Below are 18,835 nucleotides of genomic sequence, written 5' to 3'. Positions count from 1 at the left end.
ACTTAAATTTATACTCGATGTTAAATTTCTCTTCTTGAGAAACGCTTTCCTTACCATTGCCAGTCTGTATTTTATATCCTCTCTACTTCGACCATCATAAATTATTTTGCTCCCCAAATAGCGAAACTCCCTTACTACTTTAAGTGTTGTTTAATTTCTGAAAATATCGAGGGCAGCTCAGGACAAAATTTCAGTGACAAAAAAGGTTCATGGGCCACGACCATAAATCGTGGAAGGCGTACCTGGAGCAATGACATCTGCCGTCAAAACACTTCATGATCAGTTTATCTTGGGCTGTTGAGTGCGGGAGATTACAGTGTTGGGCCTCCTCGGTGTTGCAGACTGCCCGACCATGCCTAGCGCCGTGCGCTGGGCGCTGCTCCACCGGCAGGTGTCGGCGCTATCCGCGCCCGCCGCCGCCTCCGGCGCCGCCCCCGCCAGGAGGCGCTTCTGCATCATCACGCCGACGCCGCCCCTGCCGCGAGCACCGCCGCCCCCGCGGCCCACGGCGCTCCTGGATCTGCACCGCTCGCTGGGAGCGCGCCTCGTCGATTTTGCGGGCTTCCTGCTGCCCGTCTCGTACCGCGACCATCCGGACCCCGCCGCCCACCTGCACACCAGGCGTCACTGTTCGCTGTTTGACGTCTCCCACATGATGCAGACCGAGGTGAGTTACAGAAATGCTACTTTGTGTCTTGTCTGTTTACACTGATGCTCGTACCGTGGCCACCTGGACACCCCGGGGCCACGCCCGCCCGACCACTGGCACAGCTTACTGTTCGACATCTCCCACATGATGGAGACCAAAGTGAGTCATGGAAGACCACAGCGTGCATTGTCTGTTTACACTGATGCTCGTACCACAACCACACGGACCCACCCCCCACCCTGCCCACTGGCACATCTTACTGTCCGAGATCTCCCACACGATGCAGACAATTCTGTACATGGCTGCTCTGGTTTGGGTTTCCCCTGGCCAGAGGTGGATTATCATCAGGGATCCCCGAGCTTCTGCTCATACTCCCTTCAAGTCCAACCCATGCATCCACTACCCAACTCCGCCACAACGAAGGAAACCAGCTCGGAAAATCTACCCCCTTTGTGGGGGAATGGACCTTCCATCTGAAGAGCACCTTTGGCCACCCTTTTGGGTGCCCACGGAGAACCACGTGGAGGCGGCGCCGCCACTGCTGATGGCAACCCTTTTCATCAGCAGTATAGCATCCACATACAGCATAATCGTAATTACGGAGGTGCTCAGGGGAACAACCTGTAGCCCCCAGGCTGGCGAGGCCCACATGCTGTCGATCACCAGTTTCCCAGGATCTCGGCCAATTCCTGTCCATGTACTGGTATTTCTGCCCTCCGGCATTCCCTTCTCTCCACTGGTGTCCCAGGAGCCGTGTAGAGGCATCATCGGTGGTTCTGAGAGTCAGCTCGTCACCCCTCCACACTCAGCCATGGTTCAACACACACATGATGCAGACAGAAGTGAGTCACAGAACACCACAGCGTGCATTGTCTGTTTACACGGATGCTCGTACCAGGATCACCCAGACTCTGCACGCCGGCGCCATTGCTCGCTGTTCGTCTCCCACATAATGCATCCATAGGTGAGTCACAGAATGCGACTGTGTGTCTAGTTGATTATACTGATACTCGTACCATAGCCACACATACCCCTGCCAATCTGCAGACCAGGGGCCGCTGCTCGCTGTTTGCCATCTTCTATATGATGCAGACTGAGGTGAGTAACAGAATGCTACTTTGTGTCTTGTCTGTTTACACTGATGACCGCACTGTGACCACCTGGACCCCACTGCCACCTGCACATGAGGCACCACTGCACACTGTTTGACATCTACCACATGATGCAGACTGAGGTGAACCGTGAAGCGCCACTGTTTGTCTTGTCTCTTTATACTGTTGTACTTGCTGTGACCATCTGAACTTCACCATCCACCTACACACCAGGCACCATTGCTCGCTTGACGTTTCCCACATGATGCAGACTGAGGTGAGTCACAGAACGCTGCTGTGTGTCTTGTCTGTTTACACGGATGCTCGTACCACAACCACACGGACAGCCCAGCCCACTGACGTGGCTTACTGTTCAAGGTCTTCCACATGCTGCAGACCAAAGTCTGGTTGTCTGTTTATACTGATGCCCGAACCACAATCACCCAGACCCTGCACACTGGGCGCCATTGCTCGCTGTTCGACGTCTCCCACATGATGCACACTGAAGTGAGTCCCATAATGCTGCTGTGTGTCTTGTCTGTTTACACTGATGGTGATGGTCATACCGCATCCATACAGACCCCCCTCCCCCCCCCCCCCCCCCGCCCTCTGGCACAGCTTACTGTTCGAGATCTCCCACATTCCCACATGATGCAGACTGAAGTGAGTAACAGAACACCACAGTCTGGTTGTCTGTTTATACTGATGCCCGAACCACAATCACCCAGACCCTGCACACTGGGCGCCATTGCTCGCTGTTTGACGTCTCCCACATGATGCACACTGAGGTGAGTCACATAATGCTGCTGTGTGTCTTGTCTGTTTACACTGATGGTCATACCGCAACCAAACGGACCCCCCCCCCCCCCCCGCCCTCTGGCACGGCTTACTGTTCAAGCTGTTCCACATTCATACATGATGCAGACCAAAGTGAGTAACAGAACACCACAGCGTGTGTTGTCTGTTTACACTGATGCTCGTACCACACTCGCTCAGACCCTGCACACCAGGCGCCTTTGCTCGTTGTTCGGCGTCTCCCACATGATGCAGACCGAGGTGAGTCACTGAATGCTACTTTGTGTCTTGTCTGTTTACATTGATGCTCATACCGCGACCACCTAGACCCTGCCGCCACTTCCACAAGAGGCGCCACTGCACACTGTTTGCCGGCCGTTGTGGCTGAGGGGTTCTGGGCGCTGCAGTCTGGAGCCGAGCGACCGCTACGGTCCCAGGTTCGAATCCTGCCTCGGGCATGGATGTGTGTGATGTCCTTAGGTTAGTTAGGTTTAAGTAGTTCTAGGCGACTGATGACGTCAGAAGTTAAGTCGCATAGTGCTCAGAACCATTTGAACCATTTGCACACTGTTTGACATCTCCCACGCAGACCGAGGTGAATCGTGAAAGCCAGGTGTCCGGATACTTTTGATCATATAGTGTATGTACCACAGATCGTTTCATGACTTACAGAATGGGCAAGCCTACGACCTCACCTTATGTGACGAAGCCTTGTATAACCTTCTCCCCTACTCGTTATTTTAGCGTCCTTCAACTGCTTTCCACATATTCTCACCACAGTAGCATGCAAACAGCCTACCAGCGCCTGCCACAGTGGTTGAGTGGGCAGCGGGCCGACTTGTCATGCCAGAGGGCCCGGATTCGATTCCAGGCTAGATTGGAGTTTTTCTCCACTCAGGGACTGGATGTTTGTGTCGTCATCATCCTCATTTTATCCTCATCGACGCGCAAGTCACCGAAGTGGCGTCACCTCAAAAGCCGACCGGGTCTCCCTGCTGGGAGGCCCTCACCACGCGGCATTCCTTTTCAGCCTACCAGCTTCGCCAATTTCGAGGTGCTCGTTCACAAGCGCCAGTCAAAGTAGTTTATGTCAGCTAATTTTCCCATTTTTAGTCCATGTCGTCGCTAGAATTAATAGCGATTCATCTCTACTTCCTGACACAAACTACAGGAAACTATCCTTGAGAGGATAAGAAGTAGAAAAGGTCAGTATGGATATACGCCTGGAAATGCATTTCGAGGAAGCTGCTCCCACTTGAAGATGGAGGTAAGAGGTCTTCGATGGTGACCCTGCCATCAGCACCAGGCAGGTAGCACATCAGCGTGGGGTAAACCAGACGAGTGTGGGGAACGTTCCCCTTGACAGCTGCTACTGTTCGAGTCGCTTAAAGTGAATGCAGGCCTTATTATCTATGGACTTTTCCTGTCAGCAACAGTTTTGTCGCTGGTTCGTCGCACAGGCCACCACGGTGCTGGGATTTCTCTTATCCGTTGTATCCACAGATGAGGCTACCTTTGTGAGAAGCGGTCTCTCCAAGCTACACGACACTCATCTATGGATTATGAAGAATCACTGCAGTGTGGTGGCAGCGAACAGTCAACACCAGGTCAGCATCAGTGTGGGTGGAGATTATTGATAATTGCCTTGTGGGACTGGTGATCCTTCCCAAAAGCCTTACAGCCGAGGTAGCCTCCTGGTGACTCCGTGTCTCCTGCTGCAAGACATGACTTTGGCTGTGTGCTGCATGGTGGTGCTGCAACTCACTGCCTCCATGAGCGTGAAGGCAAAAGACTGCCACATCTCACTTGTCTGATGTGCCCTCGTGTGTGATTTCAATCACTATAATGTACACTGTCAAAGGTCTTTTATCTCCACCTTCAAGTGGGCGTGTCTCCATTGGAACGCGTTGGTGGTCACATAGATGACGTTTTTGTACTCCTTAGCCTCTGAGGTTGGGAAGGGAGTGTAGCCTTTCCCCGATGTTATTCAGTCTGTATATTGAGCAAGCAGTAAAGGAAAGAAAAGAAAAATTTGGAGTAGGTATTAAAATCTATGTAGAAGAAATAAAAACGTTGAGGTTCGCCGATGACATTGTAATTCTGTCAGAGACAGCAAAGGACTTGGAAGAGCAGTTGAACGGAATGGACAGTGTCTTGAAAGGAGGATATAAGATGAACATCAACAAAAGCAAAACGAGGATAATGGAATGTATTTGAATTAAGTCGGGTGATGCTGAGCGAATTAAATCAGGAAATGAGACACTTAAAGTAGTAAAGGAGTTTTGCTATTTGGGGAGCAAAATAACTGATGATGGTCGAAGTAGAGAGGATATGAAATGTAGACTGGCAATGGCAAGGAAAGCGTTTCTGAAGAAGAGAAATTTATTAACGTCGAGTATATATTTAAGTGTCAGGAAGTCGTTTCTGAAAGTATTTGTATGGAGTGTAGCCATGTATGGAAGTGAAACATGGACGATAAATAGTTTAGACAAGAAGAGAATAGAAGCTTTCGAAATGAGGTGCTACAGATGAATGCTGAAGATTAAATGGGTAGATCACATAACTAATGAGGAGGTATTGAATAGAATTGGGGAGAAGGGGAGTTTGTGGCACAACTTGACAAGAAGAAGGGATCGGTTGGTAGGACATTTTCTGAGGAATCAAGGGATCACAAATTTAGCATTGGAGGGCAGCGTGCAGGGTAAAAATCGTAGAGGGAGACAAAGAGATGAATACACAAACAGATTCTGAAGGATGTAGGTTGCAGTAAGTACTGGGAGATGAAGAAGCTTGCACATGATAGTGTAGCATGGAGAGCTGCATCAAACTAGTCTCAGGACTGAAGACAACAACAACAACAACAACTACAGCCTCTGAGGGAACGTGTACTGCAGGTTGTCAACTTGTGGCAAAATCACTTCGCACACTTTCCTCAAAGAATCAGTTGCCTCAAAAACCAGCATTCAAGCTATCGTTGGGGAGTGGTAATAGTGTTATGCCACACCAATAGTAAGTTAGAAAATGATGAAATTTCACATGTAAAAAACTTTATTTTGTTTACGCCAACGGCCTTGCGGCAATGGTAACACCGGTTCCTGTCAGATCACCGAAGTTAAGCGCCGTCGTGCTGTGCTACCACTGGGATGAGTGACCATCTGGTCTGCCGAACGCTGTTGGCAAACTGAGGAGCTACTTGACTGGGAAGTAGCATCTCCAGCCTCGGAAACTGACATACGGTCAGGAGAGCGGTGTGCTGACCACATGACCCTTCGTATCCGCATCCAGTGATACCTGTAGTGTGAGGATGACATGGCGGCCGGTCGGTCCGTTGGGCCTTCATGGCCTGTTCGGGCAGGGTTAGTTGGTTAGTTTAGTTTAGTCTATTTGTTTACTGGGGTCGCAGAGAGCAAGAGTATTTATGGCGGTTTTACATAACAAGGTGGCAACAAGAGAGTAATGATAGTTTTTTTAATGTACGTTTCCTCTGTTCATCAACGGTCTCACTAAACTGTTGTGTATTCTGTACCTTCCTCCTGCTCGGCATAGGTAGAACACAGTTTACTAACACTCGCGCTGACATTGATGCTGAGACTGACAGAACAAACAGGCAGACCCTTTGTTCGATGAATACTGGCTAGCCAGAAGCAAAGTCCAGAGATTAGCAAAGTCGCTGTAAGCGCGCGCAGACATTCCAGGTAGCGATCGAAACCGCTGCGGTGGCTTCCGACCGAGTTCTGACCGTTAAGCTGCTAAGAGCTGGCACACGAACTGGCCCAGAGCTTTGGTGTAGCGAATTGCCGGCGTGTTGGCTTTGTAGGGTAATTATTTGTCGGAAAATGATTCGGAAATGATCGGGGAGATATTATTTCAAAGGGTTAAACGATTTTTTAAATTTCTGGAGTATATTTTTGGGCAAAGGAGGGGTTTCGGCTATCCCGCCACTGTAGCTAATGAAGAAAAAAATTGAACAATAAGATTTCGATGAGAATACACAGATATAAAAAATTAAAATGTTCTTATCTCCCTTTTTGAAATAATTTTCTTTTTTATTCTTCTTCAGCACTGCAGTGATACTTTGGTGTTTTCCTCCGATATTTCTGGTGTCCTTGCAGATCCTGTTATGGTCGCCATTTGTAGGGTAATTTATTGTGGGGAAAAAGATTTGCAGAGGATCAGGGAAATATTATTTAAACGGGGTAAATTATTTTTTAAGATTATTCCGGACTATATTATCGGACAAAGGAGGGGTTTTGGCTATCCAGTCACTGTAGATAATGAAGAAAAATTGAACAATAAGATTTCGATAACAATATGTCAATATAAAAATATAAAATGTTTTTATGTCTGTTTGAAATAATTTAATTATACCTCTTCAGCGTTCCAGTGGCACTTTGGTGTTTCCCTCCATTATTGCCGGTGGCCTTGCAGATCCTCAGAATCACCCAAACACAACGATGTACTTTTAATGACTAGTAAATAAATATTCAAGCAACTGTTTAAAGCTGTCCTGACTAAATTTTCACACGCAACGTTTATGTGCTACATTCACAAGGTAATAATACTTGGTGGGCGTAGACATATGTCTAGTCTCTTTAAGATGTGAACACAGACGGACAGACAGCTACTAACTAATTAGTGCGCGCCTGATTTCACATTAATAATCATCCCTGGCCTCGCTTTCATCGTTGTCACAGATAGTATCCCCATCTAGCGGTCAGAGAGCGCGTCTTTCAGTCAACTTAAAAATTACCGCCACAGCTTGCAACGCCCTGTATAGCGAGGGCGCGGAGGAATTCGAGCCGTTCCAGTGCCCCACACTAGGCACGTTGGAGGAAATAAGTCCCGACACGGAGGATCTCTGGGGGCGCTTCTCCTGCTGTCTGCAGTCATCGTGATCGACGCAGTCCTCGAAGGCAATGCCTTGTACGTATGTAACCCTGTGATGCAGCAATGTGTGAAGGGTTGCCGATAGTTGTAGGCGAACGTCGTGTATATCTCGTACAGGATACGGTGGCCGATGCGCACTCACCAGTTTTCGTCCAAAGCCCTGGGCGAGTTCATTTGTTTGTTTGGAAGGGGAGGCCGACAAGTGTTGAGCACCTTTCGGCCGGTCAGTGATGATAGAATCGAGGCGCGCCCCCTACAGTTTTCGACAACGATTTTACAAAAACTATTCGGTAAAAAATTTAATTTTTGCTTTACTTACAGCTTTGTATGTCAGGTTCATGATGATGCACCTATCATTTCGTTAATGGTCGTAGGTATTGTGATATTTACGTGAAAGTAAGACATTACACGAAATTCGAAAAGCCGGCCGGAGTGGCCGTGCGGTTCTAGGCGCTACAGTCTGGAGACGAGCGACCGCTACGGTCGCAGGTTTAAATCCTGCCTCGGGCATGGATGTGTGTGATGTCCTTAGGTTAGTTAGGTTTAATTAGTTCTAAGTTCTAGGCGACTGATGGCCTCAGAAGTTAAGTCGCATAGTGCTCCGAGCCATTTTTTTTTTTTTTTTTTGAAATTCGAGAAAGTATGCAATGAAAAGCAGAGGTCGCTATGATTTTGTTTCTGGCGCATATTACATGGGTAGATGTATTATGAAACGTCTCCTTAGAAAAATTAATGAATTACTGTACTGGTAAACCCCTTAAGTTATTTGATTGTCAAACAGCTGAGCAAAACTGAACGTACTCAGACATTTCTCTCTTTACTTATTCTGATCATCACTAAACTGACACACAATATTTTTAGCGCAACGCAATCTGACTTTCAATAATTCCTACAAAAGAATGGCCCTGACTAACAATAACCTATACCTTTCATGAATCACTTACTTCACAAAAATCTTCGTTACACGAACTACTGCAATACAGCGAGAGCCAATACTGCCAGCTAAATAAAAGATTCAAACTACTGAAGGCACTAACTACTGATGGGCATAGTTAGCAAATGAAAGATTTTGATAGAGAACAATCAATGTATTTACCTTAATAATGTTCAAAAGTCATCATAAATATATCAGTTCATGACATCCGGTCTCACAAATTTACTCACTCTGAAGTAGACACGTCCAGATCGTCCGCTCTCAAAACTCCGCCATCTCTCTCCCCACATCCACCACTGCTGGCGGCTCACCTCCAACTGCGCAACGCTACGCGCTGTTCACATCCAACTGCCCAACACTACAACACCGAATATTCCAGAAATGCCAACCAGCCACAGACTGCACACAGCACAGCCAGTGATTTTCACACAGAGCGCTAAGTGACGTTACCAACATGAAAACCTAAACAGCCTACTTACAGTATCTACCTGTCACCAATCTTGAGAAAATTGATCTGATGTAGCACACTCATTTGCGGTCACGCCGCGCCAGCAATAAAGCCAGAGTGAAATATCCATAACACTCCTTATATTTAGTGAACGGTTTCAGATATCGAAGTGAGGTTTTACCATATCGTATTTATGTAAAATTCCGTTACCTACCATGTTATTCCAATAATTACAGCTTTTTCGAGAAACGCTATGGGTTTTGGAACTACATACGTGAAGACATTACAAGTTTTTCTGTGCCGAGGATGTGCTTTTTGATAAGCTACTGACTTTACTTTTCCTCAGCACCTTACTAAATAAAGTAATAAACCACTGTTTCAGAATTGTCTCACAATTGTGTCTGCACAACACGTTAATGAGGTGATACAGTGTAAAATCCTCCGTGTTTTGGCAACAGAGGCAAATATTGACATGGAAACCAGAGAAAAGTGTACGCTTTACTCAAAATTCGCTACTCATGACGCTTTTCTCAAAGTTTCAATCTGTTAATAAGCTAGGTGAAAATAAATCGCTGCATTTTCAGCTTAATTCTTTTTAGATAGTAACGAAAGCAGAGGTGACAGCAGATCTTTTTGAATGGTCACCATCCAAGTGTAAACCTGGACGGGCCCCCTATAATATTTACGGAAAATGTGTGTGTAGGCTATACCACGGCGATACCACGGGAGAGTAGCAGCGCCAGCCATGCCGTTAGCTTCACCAAAGTCTGCACCGTCCACCTCCCTTTTATTGCCAGTTCTCGTGGTTCAGTACTCTGTCTTCAACTGTTCTCGACTTAAACTTGTATAGCTATATGTCAATGCTTTCTCAATATGTCCTTCTGCGAACGGTTTTTTTTTTCATGTCAGTAGAGACTGCCCCAGTTAAGAGTACATTGATCTGTACTAATTTCAGAATATATTTCTTTGTATATTTTCAAAATCCTAAATATTTTATAATATTTGATTTATCTGTGTTGTGATTACTGCTACCTTTTTTTTTAAAAAAAAAAAGCAGGCCGTGAAGACCCAACTGTACCGACCGACCACCATGTCATTCTCAAGCAGTGTCAGCAATTTTGGATGTGGTAGCTCAACGTGACATTCCCGCAGCAGCATCGCCCTCCGTAGGATCTTGCTGTGGGCATGGTATCTGTAAGCTATCGTCCGTGTCAGCAGTCAGGCTGGAAGGGACAACAGGAATCACTTGTTGGATACACAATTGGTCACGTCCTACACTACTGGCCATTAAAATTGCTACACCAAGAAGAAATGCAGAAAATAAACGGATATTCGTTGGACAAATATATTATACTAGAACTGACATGTGATTACATTTTCACGCAATTTGGGTGCATAGATCCTGAGAAATCAGTACCCACAACAACCACCTCTGGCCGTGACGGCCTTGATACGCCTGGGCTTTGAGTCAAACAGAGCTCGGATGGCGTGTACAGGCACAGCTGCCCATGCAGCTTCAACACGATACCACAGTTCATCAAGAGTAGTGACTGGCGTATTGTGACGAGCCAGTTACTCGGCCACCATTGCCAGAAGCTGCAACATGCGGTCGTGCATTATCCTGCTGAAATTTAGGATTTCGCAGGGATCGAATGAGGGGTAGAGCCACGGGTCGTAACACATCTGAAATGCAACGTCCACTGTTCAAAGTGCCTTCAATGCGAAGAAGAGGTGACCGATACGTGTAAACAACGGCACCCCATACCATCACGCCGGGTGATACGCCGATATGCCGAAGACGAATACACGCTTCCAGTGTGCGTTACCGCGATGTCGCCAAACACGGATGCGACCATCCTGGTGCTGTAAACAGAACCTGGATTCATCCGAAAAAATGACGTTTTGCCATTCGTGCACCCAGGTTCGTCGTCGAGTACACCATCGCAGGCGCTCCTGTCTCTGATGCAGCATCAAGGGTAACCGCAGCCGTTGTCTCCGAGCTGGTAGTCCATGCTGCTGCAAACGTCGTCGAACTGTTCGTGCAGATGGTCGTTGTCTTGCAAACGTCCCCATGTGTTGAGTCAGGGCTCCTGAACCCACGGATTCCATATTCTGCTAACAGTCATTGGATCTCGACCAACCCGAGCAACAATGTCGCGATACGATAAACCACAATCGCGATATGCTACAATCCGACCTTTATCAAAGTCGGAAACGTGGTGGTACTAATTTCCCTTCCTTACACGAGGCACCACAACAACGTTTCACCAGGCAACGCCGGTCAACTGCTGTTTGTGTATGAGAAATCGGTTGGCAAGTTTCCTCATGTCAGCACGTTGTAGGTGTCACCAGCGGCGCCAACCTCGTGTGAATGCTCTGAAAAGCTAATCATTTGCATATCACAGCATCTTCTTCCTGTCGGTTAAATTTCGCGTCTGTAGCACGTCGTCTTCGTGGTGTAGCAATTTTAATTGCCAGTAGTGTATTTGTTCTCAGTGGACAGTCAAACAGTGGGCTGGTCTCTCGTCTTCCGATATCGAACTAACAGGTGATGTCCGGCAGCTGAGTGTGGTGTACGGCGGTGTGTTGTGACGTGGTGTGTTTACGTGTGTGCCTGCAGGTGCGCGGCAGGGACCGTGTGGCGCTGGTGGAGCGCCTGACTCCGGCCGACGTGCAGTCGCTGCCCGACAACGCGGCCGCGCTGTCCGTCTTCACCCACCCACACACGGGGGGCGTGCTGGACGACCTGGTCGTCACCAAGACGGCCCTGGGCTACCTGCACCTCGTCTCCAACGCCGCGCGCCGCGACCACGACCAGCAGCTGCTCAGGGATGCAGAGGTAAACAACAGCCACCATAACAAAAAACACAGCTGTCCACGTGTTGTTGTTGTCACCCACAAAGCATACCTGGTGAAGAGCTGTACTTGAGAAACAACTTGTTATTCACATTAATATGAGGGTTGGAACTTTAGTAGTGGGCCGGCCAGCGTGGCCGTGCGGTTCTAGGCGCTTCAGTCTGGAACCGCTCGACCGCTACGGTTGCAGGTTGCAATCCTGCCGCGGGCATGGATGTCTGTGATGTCCTTAGGTTAGTTAGGTTTAAGTAGTTCTAAGTTCTAGGGGACTGATGACCTCAGGTGTTAACTCCCATAGTGCTCAGAGCCATTTGAACCGTTTAATAGGGCAACTATTTATTTACTGCTCGTACAAAGTAGATACGTGTTTCAAAGTTTTACTCACCTTCAAAGTAGTCACCAAAGTAGTTTCCAGCGATGTGGAAGTCGTAGGGTAGTCTTAGCAGCGCCAGCTGTGTTGACAGTTCGAGCGGCGCGGTCTATTGCCTGACGAATTTGTAGCAGTTCTGAAGCGAATGCTGTGAAGTGTTTCCTTCAGTTTAGAAATCGGATTAATCTCACGAGGGCTTAAGTGAGTGGAATGCAGTAGGTGGTATAGCACTTAGCAGCCCCATCAGTCAAACAAGTCAGTAACAGCTTGCACTCTACGTCCTTGAGCACTGTCCTGCAATATTACGGTATATTGATAGTTTTTACTTATGGACCGTCTGACAGCAATTGAATAAAACACAATTGTAGTGCCATACGCGTTTCGCCCTTATTTTCTGCAAGGCAACATCAGTGGCAGGTTGCGTGGACAACTTCTTACATAATACGCTCCTGTTGCATTTTTGGTTTGTTCTTCTTCTTATGAATGCCAATTTGCGGTTTTTTTCCCACATTTCACAGCACTATGAACTGAACGCTTGTTTCAAAAGTGAAAAACATTGCATTAAAACAAGCGTTCAGTCCATAGTCCTGTGGAATGTGGGAAAAAAACCGAAAATTGGCGTCATAAGCGGAAGAACAACACCAAGTGTACCTTGAGTACCTCCATCAGCTCTCCCTTCTATTCAAGTCTCGCATTGTTCGTGAAGAGAAAGACTGTCGGTATGCCTATGTGTGGGCTCGAATCTCTCTGATTTTATCCTCATGGTCTCTTCGCGACGTAGGAGGGAGCAATATACTGCTTGACTCCTCGGTGAAGGTATGTTCTTCAACAAAAGCCCGTACCGAGCTACCGAGAGTCTTCCTTGCAGAGTCTTCCACTGGAGTCTATCTATCATCTCCGTAACGCTTTCGCGATTACTAAATGATCCTGTAACGAAGCGCGCTGTTCTCCGTTGGATCTTCTCCATCTCTTCAGTAAATCCTATCTGGTATGGATCCCACACTGCTGAGTAGTATTCAAGCAGAGGGCGAACAAGTGTAATGTAACCTACTTCCTTTGTTTTCGGACTGCATTTCCTTAGGACCCTATCAATGAATCTCAGTCTGTCATCTGCTTTACCGACGATTATCGTCATTCCATTTTAAATCACTCCTAATGCCTACTCCCAGATAATTTATGGAATTAACTGCTTCCAGTTGCTGACCTGCTATATTGTAGCTAAATGATATAGGTTCTTTCTTTCTGTATATTCACAGCACATTACGCTTGTCTACATTGAGATTCAGTTGTCATTCCCTGTACCATGCGTCAATTCGTTGCAGATCCTCCTGCATTTCAGTAAAATTTTCCATTGTTAGAACCTCTCGATGTACTATAGCATCATCCGCAAAAAGCCTCAGTGAACTTTCGATGTTATCCCCAAGGTCATTTATATGTATTGTGAATAGCAACGGTCCTACGACATTCCCCTGCGGCACACCTGAAATCACTCTTACTTCGGAAGACTTCTCTCCATTGAGAATGATATGCTGCGTTCTGTTATCTAGGAACTCTTCCATCCAATCACACAATCGGTCTGATAGCCCATATGCTCTTACTTTGTTCATTAAACGACTGTGGGGACTGTATCGAACGCCTTGCAGAAGTCAAGAAACACGGCATCTACCAGGGAACCCGTGTCTATGGCCCTGTGAGTCTCGTGGACGAACAGCGCGAGCTGGGTTTCACACGATCTTCTTTTCCGAAACCCATGCTGATTCCTACAGAGTAGATTTCTAGTCTCCATAAAAGTCATTATACTCGAACACAATACGTGTTCCAAAATCCTACGACTGATCAACGTTAGAGATACAGGTCTACAGTTCTGCACATCTGTTCGACGTCCCTTCTTGAAAACGGGGATGACCTGTGCCCTTTTTCCAATCTTTTGGAACGCTACGCGCTTCTAGAGACCTACGGTACACCACTGTTAGAAGGGGGGCTCGTTCCTACGCGTACTCTGTGTAAAATGGAACTGGTATCCCATCAGGTCCAGCGGCCTTTCCTCTTTTGAGTTATGATGGCTGCAGAACTCGCGTGGTTATCCCATAAACCCTGACTGCTAATTTGTATATCAGTCTGGTGATTCAATCTGTTGTGCTGCCATTTATAAACAGCATTCCAAAGGGTGTTTTCCAACAGACGAACATTTGCCCGCATAGCACTGTTGTTACCCAACATGCTCTGCAGTGTATGGACGTGTTGCCTTGACCTGGTTGATCACCATATCTGTCTCCATCGAGCACACTGGGGACATCAACGGACGACAACTCCAGCATCATCCACAACCAGCATTAACCGCAAGTTGATTCCGTATTTCTAGATTTCCGTAAAGCTTTTGACACCGTTCCTCACAAGCGACTTCTAATCAAGCTGCGGGCCTATGGGGTATCGTCTCAGTTGTGCGACTGGATTCGTGATTTCCTCTCAGGAAGGTCGCAGTTCGTAGTAATAGACGGCAAATCATCGAGTAAAACTGAAGTGATATCAGGTGTTCCCCAGGGAAGCGTTCTGGGACCTCTGCTGTTCCTGATCTATATAAATGACCTGGGTGACAATCTGAGCAGTTCTCTTAGGTTGTTCGCAGATGATGCTGTAATTCACCGTCTAGTAAGGTCATCCGAAGACCAGTATCAGTTGCAAAGCGATTTAGAAAAGATTGCTGTATGGTGTGGCAGGTGGCAGTTGACGCTAAATAACGAAAAGCGTGAGGTGATCCACACGAATTCCAAAAGAAATCCGTTGGAATTCGATTACTCGATAAATAGTACAATTCTCAAAGCTGTAAATTCAACTAAGTACCTGGCTGTTAAAATTACGAACAACTTCGGTTGGAATGACCACATAGATAATATTGTGGGGAAGGCGAGCCAACGGTTGCGTTTCATTGGCAGGACACTTAGAAGATGCAAGTCCACTAAAGAGACAGCTTACACTACGCTACACTACGTCCTCTGTTAGAATATTGCTGCGCGGTGTGGGATCCTTACCAGGTGGGATTGACGGAGGACATGGAAAAGGGTGCAAAAAAGGGCAGCTCGTTTTGTATTATCACGTAATAGGGGAGAGAGTGTGGGAGATATGATACGCGAGTTGGGATGGAAGTCATTAAAGCAAAGACGTTTTTCGTCGCGGCGAGATCTATTTACGAAATTTCAGTCACCAACTTTCTCCTCCGAATGCAAAAATATTTTGTTGAGCCCAACCTACATAGGTAGGAATGATCATCAAAATAAAATAACAGAAAGCTTTAGGTGTTCGTTTTTCCCGCGCGTTGTTCGGGAGTGGAATGCTAGAGAGACAGTATGATTGTGGTTCGATGAACCCTCTGCCAAGCACTTAAACGTGAATTGCAGAGTAGTCATGTAGATGTAGATCTGTACCGCCCAACGAAGTGCAACAGGCGTGGAATTCCATTCCACAAACTGACGTACATTACTTGTACAACACAATGCATGCATGTTTGCATAACTGTTTCACACAGACTATCTGTAACTGTGGTGTCAGCTCGACAGCTATCATCTGCGAAAGGTGATGTTTGGAGCCCTGACAGCACACTCACAGACATACTGCGTGAAGCAGTTATGTTGGCCACTTTTGCAATGTATATATGGATCATGATAACCCCTTCAGCATCAACTACGGCCTGAAGATGGCGCACTGCAGCGCCGGAACTGTTAGCTACACAATAAAGCAGATCATAAGGACTAGTCCAGTGAAACTGTCAGAAAAAAAGCCTGTACCTTGCAAAAGGTGGGGTAGAAGATTTTAATTTTTTACCTCGTTCATATTTTTGGAAAGGTTAGAAAACCAAGTTTTGACAACAAAATTTCTCTTGGGAAAACTTTGTGCAGTCGAAGAACTTTTTTCAGTTTTTTCAAAATATCTCAGTTTCATTTGCTCCTATCGCTTCGACGTCTATTTTCTTTTTTAAAGGGCACAAAATTCTCTACAAATTTAATTCTTACCATTTTTTTCCACTCTCAGTATCTAAGGCGCTACAGCGCGTCAAAAAATACTAATTTTTCAAATTTTGAGCATAGTGGCAAGATACCTTATTTTTGAACACTATTTTTTCAGTTTTTGTTTGTGTAGTATAAATACATTATACATCATGTTAGATGTTGGAAATTACCACCTCACTTTCAGGTATTCAATTTCTCTGTATGCAACATGAGGATTTCTGGGCACCCAACTATTGTGATTCTTATATCACTACCTGAAGTTCACTATGGGCCACCTCAGCCCTGGTATTTGTAAAACTATAAATATAAAAGTACATCATTAAGAGACATAGACATACACACACACACACACATATATATATATATATATATATATATATATATATACGCACACACAAAATAAATCGTCTCAGGAACCTGAACTATTATTAGCTGCAATAGGCAACCTATTTAGTAACATCAGAACAGCATGTAGATGCAAGAAGTGCTTGTAAAACTATAAATATAAAAATACATCATTAAGAGACATAGACACACACACACACACACACACACACACACACACACACATATATATATATATATATATATATATATATATATATATATATATATACAAAATAAATCGTCTCAGGATCCTGAACTGTTATTAGCTGCAATAGGCAACCTATTTAGTAACATCAGAACAGCATGTAGATGCAAGAAGCTGTCGTATCGAACGAGATGGCATAGACTTGCGTAAGCTGCGTGATTGGTTTTCAGTGCACCCTCCCTTCCCTGAAAGTGATTTTATAATGTCTATCAGGAGTGGTGTTGTCGGAACGGAGGATGTTAATTGTCATATGTGTCACGAAGAAGGGGAAAAAGGCATGAAAAAAATAGTTGGTGACCATTTGCACGATGTAAAGTTCCGTAGAAAAGATAAAGTTGTGACTCTCCTTTCTGCGTTCAATTCTGTAAAAGCTGGGAGCACTAAAATTACTCCTGTTGATCCTTTAACTCTTTTCCAAAGGATTTGTGTGATGAAAGAAAGTGAAGAAGAGTTAAAAGACTTGCTGAAATATGAACTTGCTCCTTACCCAATGTCCCTATTCTCAGAAAAAGGCATGCGAAAAGGAACAAAATCTTCATTCTACAATGCCTTCGTTCCAGTGGAAAATATGAAAGTTGGATCGAGTAAATTTTTTGTCATTGATGGAGGGTACCTTATTCACAAAGTGACTTGGACTCGAAATGTTTGCTTCAAGTCAATAGCCCAAAGCTATGTTTCTTACCTGCAGCGTCATTTTGGATCTCAATTTGCTATTGTATTTGATGGGTATCGATGTGAGGGAGACAAATGTAGCACAAAGAGTGCTGAGAGGGTTCGTAGGTCCAAAAAACATTCCTCGGTTGACGTTGTGGCTGAATCAGAGATGGTGTACCAAGTCCCTCAGGACAAGTTCTTGTACAACGAACGAAACAAGATGCGTTTGATCACACTTCTTAAAAAGGAATTTCTGGAGTGTAGCATTGAAGTGCACCAGGCACAAGAAGATGCTGACGTTATGATTGTAACATCTGCCATTTCAAGAACCAAAGATTTTGGAAGTGTTGTCATTGTAGGAGAAGATGTTGACCTTCTTGTGCTCATGACCGGTTTGGGGCAAGGCATTGAAAACTTATTTTTCTTAAAGCCAGGAAGAGGAAATGCAGAAGACAAGTGGTTTTTCACTGCGTCTTACAAGTTCGACAGTGAATATATTCTGTTCACTCACGCATTTAGCGGATGTGATACAGCATCCGCTTTTTTTGGTCAGGGAAAAATTAAGTGCTGCAATATTGTTGCGAAAAATGAAGACATAGCCTCAGCGCTTTGCACGTTCAGTAAACCACATGCTACCCGTGAAGAAATAATAATAGCAGGAGAACAGGTTACTATCGCATTGTATAGTGGAGGTGTCAGCAGTTTCCACACACTAGACCATTTGCGGTACCAGCTATTCGCCAAGTCTGCCACAAAAAGCAAACTGAATCTTGCACGGTTGCCACCTACACAAGACGCTGCACATCATTCGTTGCGGAGTTACCAACAAGTCCAAAGTTGGATGGGAAACTGGAAACCTCCTGAGAAATGGGGCTGGAATCACAGTGACCACGGTCCAATACCCGTTACAATGAGCCAAGATCCAGCACCTGAAGCACTTCTTCACATTGTTTCATGCTCACGCAAGCTGAACTGTGGCGGAGCGTGCTCCTGCAGAAAAGCGGGTTTGAAATGTTCTTCAATTTGCAAGAAATGTATTGGGGTCAACTGTGAAAACGTGCCAAAATTTTTATATGAAGACAGTGAAGAAGTTGATATGGAGGATGTTGAGGAAACCGCTGACGAAATCAACGAACTTGCTGAGGCTGACTCGCTGTTTAAAGAAGAGGTCAATCTGGGATCAACTCTATGTACAGACCCTGAATCCGTAACTCAAGGTATTTCTGGTGACACTGAGGAACCTGGCCCATCAAAACGTTGGAAGTGATGCTCATATCTGTCTCAAGTGCGCTAATGTGCGATATTACAGGTATTACACACCCAGAACTGTCAACATTTTTTGGTTACTGACAATTCATTTTAATTGTAATAAAGCTACTTATTTTTAATGTCAACTGTGTGGCTTTTATACACAAGAATAATTACCTACCTAATTTGGTTGCCTATTGCAGCTAATAATAGTTGAGGTTCCTGAGACAATTTACACTCCTGGAAATTGAAATAAGAACACCGTGAATTCATTGTCCCAGGAAGGGGAAACTTTATTGAAACATTC

At 45.6% G+C, this 18,835-nt stretch overlaps 1 protein-coding gene across 1 annotated transcript in view; it reads left to right on the top strand.

Moving 5' to 3' along the window:
- Window positions 1-18,835, top strand: part of LOC124552463 (aminomethyltransferase, mitochondrial) — a 174,590-nt gene that overhangs the window by 120,744 nt on the left and 35,011 nt on the right. Inside the window, exons 2-3 of the mRNA XM_047126738.1 lie at window positions 342-667; window positions 11,425-11,643. Coding sequence (XP_046982694.1) covers window positions 353-667; window positions 11,425-11,643 — 534 coding nt within the window. The 5' untranslated portion in view covers window positions 342-352. The remainder of the gene's footprint in view (window positions 1-341; window positions 668-11,424; window positions 11,644-18,835) is intronic.

Source organism: Schistocerca americana, chromosome 10, assembly GCF_021461395.2.
Source record: "Schistocerca americana isolate TAMUIC-IGC-003095 chromosome 10, iqSchAmer2.1, whole genome shotgun sequence".
In the NCBI taxonomy this organism is placed as follows: domain Eukaryota; kingdom Metazoa; phylum Arthropoda; class Insecta; order Orthoptera; family Acrididae; genus Schistocerca; species Schistocerca americana.
Note: the sequence above shows the minus strand (reverse complement) of the source record. Positions and strands in the feature narration are given on the sequence as shown.